Genomic DNA, 14,201 nt, shown 5'->3' on the forward strand with positions numbered 1-14,201 from the left:
CACCACTGTATTCCTCAAACGTTCCTTTTAGAGAACACGTTAAATTAAAACGTTATACCGTAAAACCTTGTCTACAAGCATATATATGCCTCTAAACGGGGTTTTTTTAATGCAAGAGACGAGAGGCAGAAACTCTCCACAAAAACATTATTTGGAGTTTGAACAACTATATTACTGATATAGGCGACTGTACAAACACGTATTATTGTAAGACCAATCTATTGTAATGTGTTTGTGGAGGGTATTTGCCTTTCGTCTCTTTCTTCAAAAAATACCTCGTTTAGAGGCATATATGCTTGTAGACGGAATTCTACGGTATTGGTATTGTAGCACGAACCATTTTGGTTGACCAACCCGGTTTCCTACACTCCTAGATAGTGCGAACCAATCAGAGCAATCGTTAGTACCGGTATCATTGCAGAGGCGCGCACTCCGTGAAGTACCCGCACGCGTTCATTTTCTTGCCGGTGGATGCATTTATATTTGCTTGTATTTTTCAACAGTTTTAGTGACAATTTTGTTTTAAAAATAGCAAATATCAGGGGATATTTTTCTCGTGTATGAAATAGGTTAATAAATGCGTTTCACTTGTTGCTCGAGAAGTTGTACAAAATAATGCATTTGTACTGAGATGTTGATGCGTTTAATGCACTCACTCGTTCAGGCCTCGTGCATTAGACGCATCAGCATCTCAGTTTGCGAGCATTATTTTGTACAATTTCACTCCCAACAAGTGATACGCATTTATTAACCTACAAATAGGTTACCTTTAAAGCACAAAGCATAATTTTCATGACAGGCACAGTCAAATAGAAACAACGTTGATTTCGAAAGAGCAAAGAGAAATACGGGTTAATATTATATATGCCTACTCTTAGAATATACTGCATCGGTACTTTATTAAGGGACAATCATATTATTAATCATTAATATTCTCTTTTTTCATTCCCAAGATTTGTTTAGATTTGGTAGATTAATTACTTTACAAAGATCACGTACCGTTTTCTGTCAATTTATACCGGGATATTATTTACCGCTTTAGAATTTTGTTCCATTGTTATGCTAGGAACGTTTGAATACAAATTACCAGACAATAGTAATCATGGTAAAATAATATATTTGATATTAATAATAATAGTCAGGAATATTAATTGCAACGGTTCTTGTATAGCATGTATAGGATAATAATATTTTTAAAACGGTGTGCGTGAATATATTTTAAAGTAATTAATAACCACCTACAAACAAATCTGAACTGTTTTCATACAATAATAATGATAATAATAATTACATGATCACACTAGTATGTTTCTTTGACCAATCAGTGCAACAAAGAATTACAAACGTTACAAACCAGATTCGCTTCAAAAATGTGTGCATCTTTGGTACTCTCTCTCCACCCAATAAAAGTGTGAAGCACATCAAGTGGATATAATGGTGCCATCTCTCCATTCTTCATTTAAATGGAAATATACATTACCTGTCTTTCACGCTTTTCTGAACGAGTCGTCATGAAATTATTAATGTGTCGCTGAATGATTTAAAATTATCACTTTGTGTCATAAATTGGATCTTATAGACCAGTGATACTGATAACTAGCAATGGCGTTATTGGTGAGAAGAAAAACACCACACTTCTTGCGTTGTTTAATATCCCTAGATAATATTAAGGTATTCATATCCAATGCCATTCTGTTTGCACAAAGTTACGCATCTTAAAAATGTTCGTGTAAAGTGATCGTTATTTTTTGCTGAATGATCGCGATCGCGATTACGATAGAAATATTTCTGGTTTCAGGCAATATCAACCAACGTAGTTCTAATACCGTAAAGATTCGCCTAATAGCGCACACGGGCTCATTTGAGCCCACGTGAGCTAAGAATTAAGGGTTCGTGCCTTCGTAATTTTTACTGGAGGGTACTTTTCGTTTGTGCCTAAAATTCTAGTTTTGTGATGGGAGCCTATATGCGCCGTAACCTTCAACCGAGGCATAATATGCTTGTAGACGGAATTATACAGCAGATTGTTTCAAATAATTTGTGTTTACTAAAACGGACCGAGGTGTTGAAATTAATGCACTTAGCTGGATATACTCCCACGAAAGGTACCTTATCACTAACTGGTGTGAGTGTCGGGTTGTAATTGGTCAATATCGCAAGGGAGTTTGCGAAAGTTCGCATACAACTGCAAAAACGCACAAGAATCTGCAAAATCTGTAAAATGCACACAGTTGCCTTATAATTGTAATAGCTTGTAATATGGTGGATGTTGATGGTTTTCTTATTGGTGTGCAAGCTGGGAATATTTGATCTGATCTGACGTCATCTGTCAATCAAACTCTCAACGGCCCATGATTGGTTAACGCGTAAATAAAAAGGAGGTATTCATTTGTGCCTTCATCGGAGAATGAAGGAATCGCAGAAAATGTCGGACGATATCTGTACTCTTACCTTGGACAAAAAACATCTTTCTATAAGCATTGATGACATAGTGCCTTAAAAAGCAATGAAAGCTTCCTATGTAAAATATCTAATTCTCGATCTTGAGAGGTCGTATCTTCTGCGTATACTGTGGCGTCAGCGCACTTTTCGTGGAACAACACGATCGCGCAACCTATCGTGATTGGTCAATTCTCAAAAGATGTGCTTGCTCCGTAAGCGTGTGATCTTGCGTATAGTACCCTCGACGCATATATCTGGGCATACCCAAGTTGGCTCTCATGATCGAGAATTAGATATTTTGCCCATAAGACCTAACTTTTGAGGCGGTTTGTACGTTTTAATGTGCAAAATTAATCATAAATCATAAGGCACGCTGGTTTTCACTGCGCAGTTCTGAAAATTTAAACATCAACGACAAATCTCTGATATTGAATGACAGGGGACGTCAGACGCGAATTAAGTTGGTTTTTATTATTATTATTATTATTATTTCTGATTTCTGTATAGTATTGTACTTATTGAATAGATCTGTTGTGTGTGGATAAACTTACAGGGTGCATGTTTTACCATTTTGGATACTGATTCTCACTCGACAGGAGCTACGGGAGGAGTTTAATTAATTAAAATCGTCCCGTAGCTCCTTGATGGGTATTCAGAAATCTTAACCAAAAAGTGACCCGTCCGGTGTTATTTAGAAGCCTGATATAAACGTTATCTGTTTGACTCAAAACCGTCTGTTTTGTTTCTTATTTTCTTTTGTTTCTATTTGAATAGCTTGTTTGCAGGTATGTGCTTTATCCAATCGCCTGGCTTTTAGGTACAGGTCGGCATGAAGAGACCCTCATTGTGGCTGAACTCATTGGCACTAAGACATTTCTTAACGAATTCATCGCGTACACAGAACTTGCTGAATATGCAAGAACCGGGCAAATATCGGTAAGAACACATGTTGTTGCTCATCGTATCAGTATAATACAGCATGCATCTGTTTGTAACATAACTTTCGATTTTAGCAAGTATAGGCCTTCTTCGTAATGATTATGATGTTGCTTCTTAATATCTCATCCAATAATGATGAACGATATGACAACAACATCATTGGCATTTGGCAAGTGTAACATCCTTTCTCCGCTATACGCATACACAAGAAGTGAACCAAAATAATAAATATCTATGTATTCCACTCCAAGAAAAGTGCAAATCACTCCAAAAAGAGTGGAATTTCACCCCAAATGAGTGACATGTCCAGTTTGAGGTATGATATAAGGGACAAATCATTTTTGGGGTGGTCCTTTAAATGGCTCCTTGAATAATGAAAATGTCACTCTTTTGGAGTGAAAATCGTTTTAACCTCGGTTATACACTTTACTCCTATTTCAGACGCGGTCAGAGGTCATTGCAACATATGCACTGTGCGGGTTTTCAAATCTGGGGAGTCTTGGTGTGATGTTAGGTGGAATGATCCCTCTGGTTCCACATCGGAAGAGCGAAATATCACAATTATGTATCCGAGCTTTGTTTGCTGGTACAATTGCTTGTCTTATGACAGCCTCTGTTGCAGGTTGGTTTGAACGATTAATTACATTGATACCGAATAGATGTTGTTATTATTAATGATGATGATGATGATGATGATGATGATGATGTTGATGTTGATGTTGATGTTGATGTTGATGTTGATGTTCATGTTGATGTTGATGATGATGACGATGCATGACAACAAGAATTATGATATAGGTACAGATTGTTCCTCGGTTTGTGATCATTAAATTTGAATAATTAATTATTCATTGGCTATTTTCACTAATATTCTCACTGAACTTAAATAGCTTTCATCATTTATATATTTTGGTTGTGATGACAAAGATGATGATGATAATGGTTACTTTACCTTATTGGTGAAAATAATGTCAACAGGATAAGAAAACTGAAGAAGAGAAAGATCCTATACTAATGTCGACTTACCGTACCCTGGGTTTGCGTTCGATCTCATTTTACTTGAATCAATCTAATAAATACTATTATCTTTACTGCACCTCCAGGTTTGTTGTACAAAGCAGAAAGATACGAGGATGATGCCGTAGTTGGAAATTACACAGCAACAGAACAACCCATCACGTACGTTACTGGAAGCTAGTGATATCTTAACATAGCTATTCGCTTGTTGAATTTAACTGGTGGCGGCAAAATCTGAAATCGCTGTTTGCATGGCCCCTGAAGAGTTTATCAGCCATTGCGTCTTGCACATCATACTGCAATTTAAATGACCAGGTGCATTTACCAAAGAGAAACAAACTGGGACGAATATATGGTGGTCTCGGGGATGAATATGTGGTACTATTCGTCGTCTCGGGGACGAATACGTGGCATAGTGTACTATTCGTCGCCTCGAGTATGAAATTGCACTAAATGCCTTTAATGTGATGGATGAACTGAAAACAAGGCTAAATGGAACGATGTGAAAACCAGGCAAATGCCACAATGAAGATCAGCATCGATTATTGGAGTCATGATTCAGACCTGAGTTGAAAACAAGAACTTATCCTCAAACTGAAAAATTAACATTGTAAACACCTTGTTTTTGTATTGTCGTGTAAAAAAACCTGCTGCATGCTGTGAATAGCAGTATTCAACGCTAACTACTGCCTGATACACACTAAAAGCGCTTTTTTACGCAAATGTGAATCTTCACATCATTAAGTTACGTGTTTGAAAAACCGTGTTGTTTGTTCTTCGATACCGAGCCGAGTAGTATTTCAGGCATTGGCTTTACGTGATTCGAAAAAATACAATGCATAAAAGGACTTCTCATTCTGGTGGATCTATCCCGGGATATTTACATCAAATATTGAATAATGTTAATGTTATATACTAACTGTTGTTGGTAATTTACACTTTTAATACTTTTTTCTAGGAACTTTGAATACTTCTGGATTTCTCTATCTTTGTATACAAAGCTGTTATTGGTAATGGTAATAGCAAATCACTCACATTTCTACATTTTTTACTTGGCTTATATTTCAAATTGGTGTACTTAGTTGATGTGAAACATTAATATGTTCATCAAGATGTAAATTATTTCTATTATTAACTTACACTTTTCTACAAAGTCTCGTTTTCATGTATGCAGTGTATAAGCTCTGTAAATGACGTGATAATAATTGAATCTATGGATTGCTTTGTCGCATTGATTACATATACATAATACTAATTATACTCGTAATTGTAATCTTATATAAGACTAAATAATTGTACAATCGCCCAAAATTACAAGACTGCAACTCAAGAACCTCTTAATAATATATTTTTGTACCCGTTTATACTTCCGATTTATAGGCCTATTTTAAATGTGGGCATCAAGTTTGAAATAATCTTATTTTGATTTCTGCTATAGCAGAAGAATGGCTACAATCAAACAAGCAAAAATTATTTCAATTTTACTGCTTCAGCAGAACGGTTCCCATAAATTATGAGGGCTCCCAACGTCAAGTTTGAAACTATTGGCATTATGAAGGTTGGATTTTACATTACAGTCGTTCAGTATGGTATCACTTCAAAAGGAATATGTTTTCTATCAAACATACGTGTCACGTACACGGTAGTGTATGTTAATGTAAATGATATATTGTTTATTTGTCATAGGTTTATAAAATATATATTTGCAAATTTGGCAGAATCTGTTGGATTTTGTTTAATAATAATAATTTTTTATCATTAAAGCTGCGCTCAACTAGCAGATATATAGAAAGCGTTTTGTAATTTTGTACAAACATGTAGCACACTTTAGTGTATAAAGTGACCCGTCTAGTGCATTTTATGTACATATTTCTTTTTGATATGGTTCTTGTGATCAAAATGAACGAAATCATGAAAATCAACAACATATGTTTCGCCATCTTTTGATCTACAATCACAAATTCACTTAATAACAAATGTCGACTATCTATTCAATTGAAGTCAAGTACAGTACTACTTCGTTATTTTAGTTCCTCAAAATCTACTCTGTAGGCTAATTTTGGAAGAAATGTTGATCTTTAATTCTTTGTGCCTCTTTTATGGGGACATAGAAATATTGGGGAAATCTATACTGTAAAAATGGTGTCTTGGCATCATTTTAAAGACTTGTCTTGCAAGAAGACATATCTTCCCTGTCGTCAATAATATAGAAAACATAAAAAACTGAAAAACATGTGCCTTGTAGGGCCTACTAAATTGAGACAAATCTTCCAGCAAGTCACGTAAGCAGACGACATAAAATCAAGACGTATCTTAAAACTGGTTTCAACTGACAAGTCTTGCAATCTAAACATGTCTTGCACGGCTAAAGACATGACTTTGTGTGGCATGTCTTGTATAGAGACATGACTTTTTATGACATGTCTTACTTGGACGTGACTTGTGTCTCAAAATCAATTCACAAGTTTGTGTGTCTTATATGTTTTCACGCAAGACACGTGGTTCTATTTCTAAGTCATTGTTAAAGACATGTCTTAGTAATTACCGTACACTGGACATGTTTATAATATCGTAAGACACCATTATTACAGTATAAACGGGAGAATAAACCCGCATCAAATTGGCAGGATACAAAGCAAGTCCACATTTCAGATGGAAAATTTGATTGAAGTATGCCTACTAGACGCATTTGCTGTGGATTCAGTGCATGTAGATTGCCCTAATAAAAAAAAACAATTACCGTAAAACCTCGGCTACAAGCATATAGGGTGTTTTGATGAAAGCTAAATTAAATACGAAACAGCCGTAAATATGCTGATACAATAGATTGGTCTTACAATAATACTTCTCTGTATATGCTTGTATTGGAAATTTATTCGCTCAAACTTTATAATGTTATCATTTTGTGGATGGAGGGCGCCTGCATTAATTTAGCTTTCATCAAAAGCATTCTATATGCTTGTAAACGAGGTTTTACGGTATTGTAAATCTAAAGCTGTTTTTGACCAAATGTATATGTAAGCCCAACATAATACAGCTCAATGACGCTATTTCAGTGAAACATTATGTGAATAATATGTAATTTTTAAGTGTTTGATTTGTTCAAACATGTATAAAGTGAATGTGATTTTTTACACGTGGTACCGGTATAAGCACAGTCCTTTCCAGCCTAACGCCAAGCGTTAGAATATTTCTATACTGCTTTGAATTTGATCATGCTATATATATTGCCAAATGCAAATACCTGAGCTGTATAAACAACTTTTGCATATCCTATATTATGTACCGGTATCATTATACCGCAATATTGGTATACCTTTTGTACATGTATATGTAATTCATTATTTGCGCTTCATTGCTGTTGAAAATGTTCATTTATGTTTAAAGTTCGGGATAGCAAGGTTATTGAAGTCGGAATCAGGGTCATCTCGTTTTCATTATCAATGTATTAGGCCTATTCATTATGGTTATAAAGAAAGAAAAGTTGTCTCAGGTGGAAGCTGTTTATAATCCTGACAATCCTATATATTGTAGTTACAGTAGGTTTATTCGGTAAATCATAAAATCATATTGCCGTGAATATTACATACGGGCGAATCAATGATTACTGTAAACTGTTCCATGGAATGCCTTGTTGGATTCCCTATACGCGGGTAGTCACCGAGGCAAAATGGCTTTGCTCTGTAATTCGTCCTCTTTGGCCAATATAATCCAAAGGCTATATGGGATGATGGTTTAGAATTGTTTGCTATTCGCCAGTATGTGAAAATTACGGCGAATTATGTCCGTGACAGGGATATTATTATTATTACAGGGTTTGTTGCAAGTAGAGCTTACCATTCACTTGATAGGCAATTGGCTGCATGTATAGAGAGTTACATATTTTGCCATTATCTGTGTTGTTCTTGGTAATTTGAACGTTTAAATTATGTGATATCTGAATCTTGAAATTCATATTATATTAATCTTTGTTCTGAACCCAACAAAGATTAATATAATATACTTCAGTTTAAGGTAGCTTTGAAATTATATATTGCTCTTGGAATCAGCTAAGTGAATTTGCAACCCCTTCGTGTTTTAGTTTCTGTATGATACAATGAAACAATCCGTTTAAAAACCAATACAACTCGCCATAAACTTTGACAATCTATCTTTAAAATACACTGCCCTAGGCCTATATTGGTTGAGTTGTCGAATCTTCTGCATCTTCTTCTAATTCTTATCACCCCTTTCATAAAATGCTACTAGCACCAGATGCCACAAGAAGCACTGACCCAAGCTTCATATAAGTTGTGTACAGTTACGGGTGAAATATCATGTAGGGGCTATAATTTTTATGGGTCATTTTGTGGACATCTTTAAAATGCTAAATGTGAAACCTCATGACGTAAGTGTTTAATATCAGTTTGCATATACTTTGTAATTTATTAAGCTGCATTATTCGTGTATCAATTAATATTGCAATTATAAATACCGTCTTTAATTGACAATTAATTTTGATATCAAATGTAGAGTAAACAGCGTGAAACTGCATATAATGCGTAAAAATGCTGTAAATATCATGTATCTTATTGTAAAATAATATCGATAACAATATACCGGTATTAGGGTATTGTGATGACCTGCGGTACCGTATACCTCTTTTTTGGAGTAAATCACAAATTATTTGATCGTAAACCAATGACCGGGATCGTATATTTATAGAAGTAGAAGGTATGGTCCAGTTTCATTGGTCAATGATCAATCGCTCATTGCTCGCCACAAGAGTATGAATCGGGCATAATTCGCACAAGTGTGCTCATCTACTGAGGGACTTTCGTAGCTTAAGTTTTACAACTCGAATTTTATACATTATGTGCTATTATTCTGTACCATAGTAATTTGGTATTTAGTGTCGGTATACGTGGAATGGAATCTCACATGGACACAGTGAAAGTGAAATAGGATATAAATAACGTGTAGTAGACATCATAATTATTTGTACAATTTATTATATACATTCACTTTTCCTTGAGGCTGATATCGAACAGAAGTGATACTATACAAATCCAAACACCATAAGAAAAGGGTGCAGTTTCATTGAAAATGATAAAACGTTTCTACATCACCATATTGTGTGCATGCATTATCTACAATTCTGATATTCCTTTACAATAAGGAGTATTTTTAATGTCTTTAGCATATAACGGCGTCTGCATGCGAGCATGTACAATTGCGTTAAAGGCATGTTCAGTGATGCAGCGAAAGTGTAAAAAATATAGGAACTGTGTATAAATTGCCTAAAAGTGAAGAATAAGTCATTAAAATTGTCATTGGTTATTTTTGAAAAAGAAAAATTTGGCAAAAAACGAGGAAAACTGCATGCAGTATTGACAAAGTTGAAGCCCCATTCAAATAGCTAACATTTACAGATTCATGTAAAATGTCATATTTTGTAATTCGGCTTAACCACTAGCAGGTTATGTTAGCACATCTACATGACACTAAAAATGGTGCCAAAATCTGAATTTTGATGATATTTACGATCCTATACAAATCACTGAATAGCCTTTTACGCAAATGCAGGACAAGTAAAAAAGGTATACACTGAAAAACAGTGTCTAGAGATTAAACACCATTCTATAGACACCATCCATCTTCATGTTGTCCTCGATTTGTAAACATGTTTAAAATGCCTTGTGTTAAGATATTAAACACTCGATATTTTTAGATTTTACACGTGTTTACAAATCGAGGAAAAGTGTTCAATCTCTAGACACAGTTTTTTTGCAGTGTAACGTTGCCTTTGGGACATGTTTTTAAAAAATCACATTGTTTTAATCATGCAAATTAAAAGAGTATTACGTTATTGACTGATTGTAGTTCGTAACAATAAACAGCAATCAATCTAAAAACTGGTAGACTTGGGTTAAAATCGAAATTGTGAATGACATCAATGGTCATTGAGCTTTATAAATACATGTAGCACAAATTGAAATAAAAAAAGGAAATAACACAACCTTTCTATCGTTTTATGTTTTACTTGTCGTATGTTCGATTTATATAAAATAATGTACAATTATCGGTCCCAAAAACTGTTACTACTCAGTTCCATTTTTGTTTCCACCTGATATGATCTTTATAATGAGATGTTCACAAATTAGTATTGAAATAATGATCCTTTCTCTCATCTCATTATCAGATCCCAGATCCCAACTTGTCTTTTTTGCTTTAGAGGGTCAAAAATGATCAAATTTCTTTATCAGTTATACGATCGGAAATGACCAACATACCTCCGGAAGATAACTCTATACAAGATTAAGAATATAGATGTAGATTCATATACGTATAGTGGTAATAAAACATGAGAGAATAAATAATAAATGAGACTTCAATACTTGTTTATTTCGCTTACCGGGATCCGGAGCGCTTTCGAGGAACTTCCTCGTTGTCAGAAGATCTTGTTAGCTCACCCCGTCGGCTGACAGAAGCGAAATAATCAATGATAAGAAGTCTAATTTTAAATTATTTTAAGGTTAAGAATGTTGCAGAAAGAAAACGACAACCGCAGTCCATCAACATTCTCCAATTCATCAAACAGAATCTACACGAACACGGCGTTTTTTATCAACTGCTTCGTAGATGTCTTCTGTACTGGATAACACCTCCATATAACCAGAGATTTCCGTACCTATCACACCATCTGATGAAAAATAGAAACATACCGTGTCATAAATACATGCATATCACATCATTTTCACAAATCAAAAGTTGATTGATGATTATTATGGATCATTTATATATTCTTGGATTGCCGCTTGATTTTTGAACACGCCTTGCGTGCAAATCACTGTAAAAAACAACGGATAACACTTAATAAACACTAAAACGCGTTTATATTCTACGTGTACATGTACGTAAAAGTATAGGAGGCGTTGCATACAATTAACACTATAAAACGTTTATAGAAGGATTTATTGATGGATTAGTAACACTTTAACATGTTTATATCGGTGATATGTCACAATCGAGATAGATTTTCGCCAGTGTTTACGCGTGACACCAACTTAATTAAACTTGAATCTAAAATTGGTTCTGAAATAGAAAAATACAATTACCGTCTTGGAGTAAATTTAAGTTGACCGGATAGTCGTAAGGAGACGGTTGCCAGTTTTTAGATATCAAGTCATGATGCTGATAGTTATTCCTTGATTTGACGGGTGTGTTCTCATACTTGGGCAAAGTTCCTATTTTGGTTGTAGTTGTTTTTGTTGTTGGCATTGATGTAGGGGCATTTAGGGCCCGATTTAGGGTTCCATCCAGTGAGATGGTTCCATCAGCTATATCCCCTAGGTTGATTTGTACTACTGCGGTGATCGTACCCGTTCGAGTCATAGTCTCATTCGTTTTGTCCGACGATATCATTGATAGAGGTTGCAAGTATGTTCCAATGTCTGTGGTTCTCGGTTGTTCATATCTGTGGATATCTGTGCCAATGCCATCATCATTGTTATGCCCTGAAAGTGTGCGAGTCAAAGTAAGAAATGGGCCGTTGTTGTCATTTTGCATCCATTATTAGTATCATTACTCTTGAAATTTTACGAAATTCAAATCATTACCATTTACGTAACAAATCATTGTACAATAACCCAGTGACAAACAGCAGCTGATCTTTGGCCATGGTTTGAAACCTCAAACGACTTTGACTTTCTGACAATTTATGTTATATAGGCTATGGTCGATCAGATAAACAATAGGTTATGGGGAAATGAACATGTTAGGTTTCGATACTTGCTTACTTAGTTTTAGTTAGTTTGTGTTTTTCACTTCGTTCATTGACGTTTTTAAAAGATTTTAAAAACTCCTTTGCCGGTGTCAAAATCTAAGTTTTTGACAAAAAAAACCCGAAACTCACTCTAAAAGGGGACGTTTCCAATGTGAACCCCACTGAAGCTAACCCTTAAAACCAACGCTGAATGAACAACTATAATGGGGAATGTATACCTGTCAATATTTTGTGCCCACTTGCGTTTACCGGGGTAGCAGATGTCCTTCGAGAAACCTGTGTCCTAACAGTATAGGAATCGTGAAAGAGAAAGACAATCATAGTCATACGCGTCATAAGATATCAAATATGTGGCGATCGTTACTAATTTAGGTATATAATTTAAACATTTCAATAGCGAGAACACAGCGGTGCAAAATTACATTCAAAAATACAATGTTTTTCAAATCGCGTGTTTGCATGCTTTAAAATAAAACTATCTATACTATAATTCATAGAATTCATAATATATTCCTTTGCAACACTTGGTATAGATAGTTTCAAGTTTTGATTTATATTCATGTGTATGAGGCATTGCGTGTCACAGATAAAACAATATATTTTTATTGAAAAATTTATTGGAATTTATAATATTATTGATGTTTTCAGTGGGTTAACATGCAGAGTCGATGCACACATCTGACATTGTCTGCCACAATTTTGGTATTTTTATTTTATGCATTGTGATAGTTTTATGAATTTGTAAACATATATTGGTAACGAACAGACGAATGACCGTTAAAGCGTCCAACAAAAATCCCACGAAATCCTCCCTATAGCTGCCATCATGAATTCCAAAGCGTATGTGCATCAAAATAAAATATAGGAATAATTTATTACAATATTTTATTTAGAAAGATATCTGTATACCTCGATTTACAATGTGAATATATCCCAGCAACGAGGAATACTAGGCAGAGTGTGATCAGAAGAGCACTGCTACAATAGATCATCAGAGAAACTGGAGTAACCGATAGGTTAGTATCATCTCCGTCTAAAAATTTAAAAAGTGAAAGGGGTGTACAGGTAAAAGCAGGCATATAGTCAGATTGGTGAGGTGGGAGATGGTGAGTTCCCGTGGGTGAGTTTGGGAGAAGCCTCTATCATGTCTATATGTTTGTAAATATTGAAGTTGGACTCGCTGTGCAGAGTGATGATAATAATTTTTTTCATAAATGTAATAAGTAAAAAAAAGTATTCTTACCTGGCACAGACGTTACATCCATATCAGTATATACCTGAAAAAATATTCCGAATATCTTTTCACGTGTTTTAAAAGCGAAAGCCGAAGTGATTCTAATGTGCATGTATTATGAAAATGAAAAAAAAGACATCATTTAGGGGATGTGCAATAATTATGAGTGTTAAGAGGGGTGGGATTTGTTCGCAAGCCAAAAAAAGGGGGGGGGGATAAGCAATTTTTGGCACAAGGGGAAGGGACGAAAACGCTCTAAAAAGCTTATAGGGAAACCGTACGGAAACATTGAATTATGCAAACCTTCCTGCTCGTTATACTCTCGCGCTATCTACCATCTACCAAGTTTGCAAAATGGGTTCCCTAAATTTGACATGCGCAAAGGTGCAGGGGGATGGGGGCAAATTTTTTTGGCAAGCTGAGAGGGGGCAGGCAATGTTTGGCATGCCGTTTGGAAATGTTACTTCCCGGGCTCATTATTGCACAGCCCCTTAAGCTATATAGTTTAGAATCGTCATCATGTTATGATATGTCAGTGTGTCAGTATTATTTTTCATTTTCATTGAAAGTGTAAATTGGGTTCGGTTTTGGATTGCTTACAAAGGAAAGGTAACGATTCTTAACAATATTATTACGTAGAGCTATATGTCATTTTTACTTTTGACGTATTGTGCTTATCCAGTGACGTATAGATTTCTTTTTGACATTGGGGATGGATTGAAAAAAAAATCTTGAAGTATTGTGAATCCAGCGCCTTTGGCAATTCTTACATCATGAAAAAAAGACAAAGATTTGGCAACTTTT

The 14,201-nt window shown here is 35.1% G+C and overlaps 2 protein-coding genes and 1 long non-coding RNA gene across 3 annotated transcripts in view; 2 read left to right on the forward strand and 1 right to left on the reverse strand.

Annotated features, from left to right (window-relative positions):
- LOC140168365 (solute carrier family 28 member 3-like) overlaps nt 1-10,138 on the forward strand; it is a 43,739-nt gene extending 33,601 nt beyond the window's left edge. Inside the window, 3 exon segments of the mRNA XM_072191742.1 lie at nt 3,217-3,378; nt 3,823-4,003; nt 4,485-10,138. Of these exon segments, the coding sequence (XP_072047843.1) occupies nt 3,217-3,378; nt 3,823-4,003; nt 4,485-4,579 (438 nt within the window). The 3' untranslated portion in view covers nt 4,580-10,138.
- The window catches only part of LOC140150325 (uncharacterized), a 444,264-nt gene extending 433,868 nt beyond the window's left edge, over nt 1-10,396 (forward strand). The window contains exon 2 of the long non-coding RNA XR_011858791.1: nt 10,160-10,396. This is a non-coding gene — a long non-coding RNA (uncharacterized lncRNA). The remainder of the gene's footprint in view (nt 1-10,159) is intronic.
- Nucleotides 10,388-13,488, reverse strand: LOC140150318 (uncharacterized). The gene is made up of 5 exons (XM_072172328.1): nt 13,407-13,488; nt 13,073-13,196; nt 12,382-12,446; nt 11,496-11,894; nt 10,388-11,080 (listed from the first exon to the last, which is right to left on the reverse strand). The coding sequence occupies exons 1-5, from the start codon at nt 13,426-13,428 to the stop codon at nt 10,971-10,973; spliced, it is 720 nt and encodes a 239-aa protein (XP_072028429.1). The 5' UTR covers nt 13,429-13,488; the 3' UTR covers nt 10,388-10,970.
- Between the last annotated feature and the right edge of the window lie 713 nt (nt 13,489-14,201).

The sequence above is a fragment of the Amphiura filiformis genome, chromosome 1 (genome assembly GCF_039555335.1).
Source record: "Amphiura filiformis chromosome 1, Afil_fr2py, whole genome shotgun sequence".
Lineage (NCBI taxonomy): Eukaryota > Metazoa > Echinodermata > Ophiuroidea > Amphilepidida > Amphiuridae > Amphiura > Amphiura filiformis.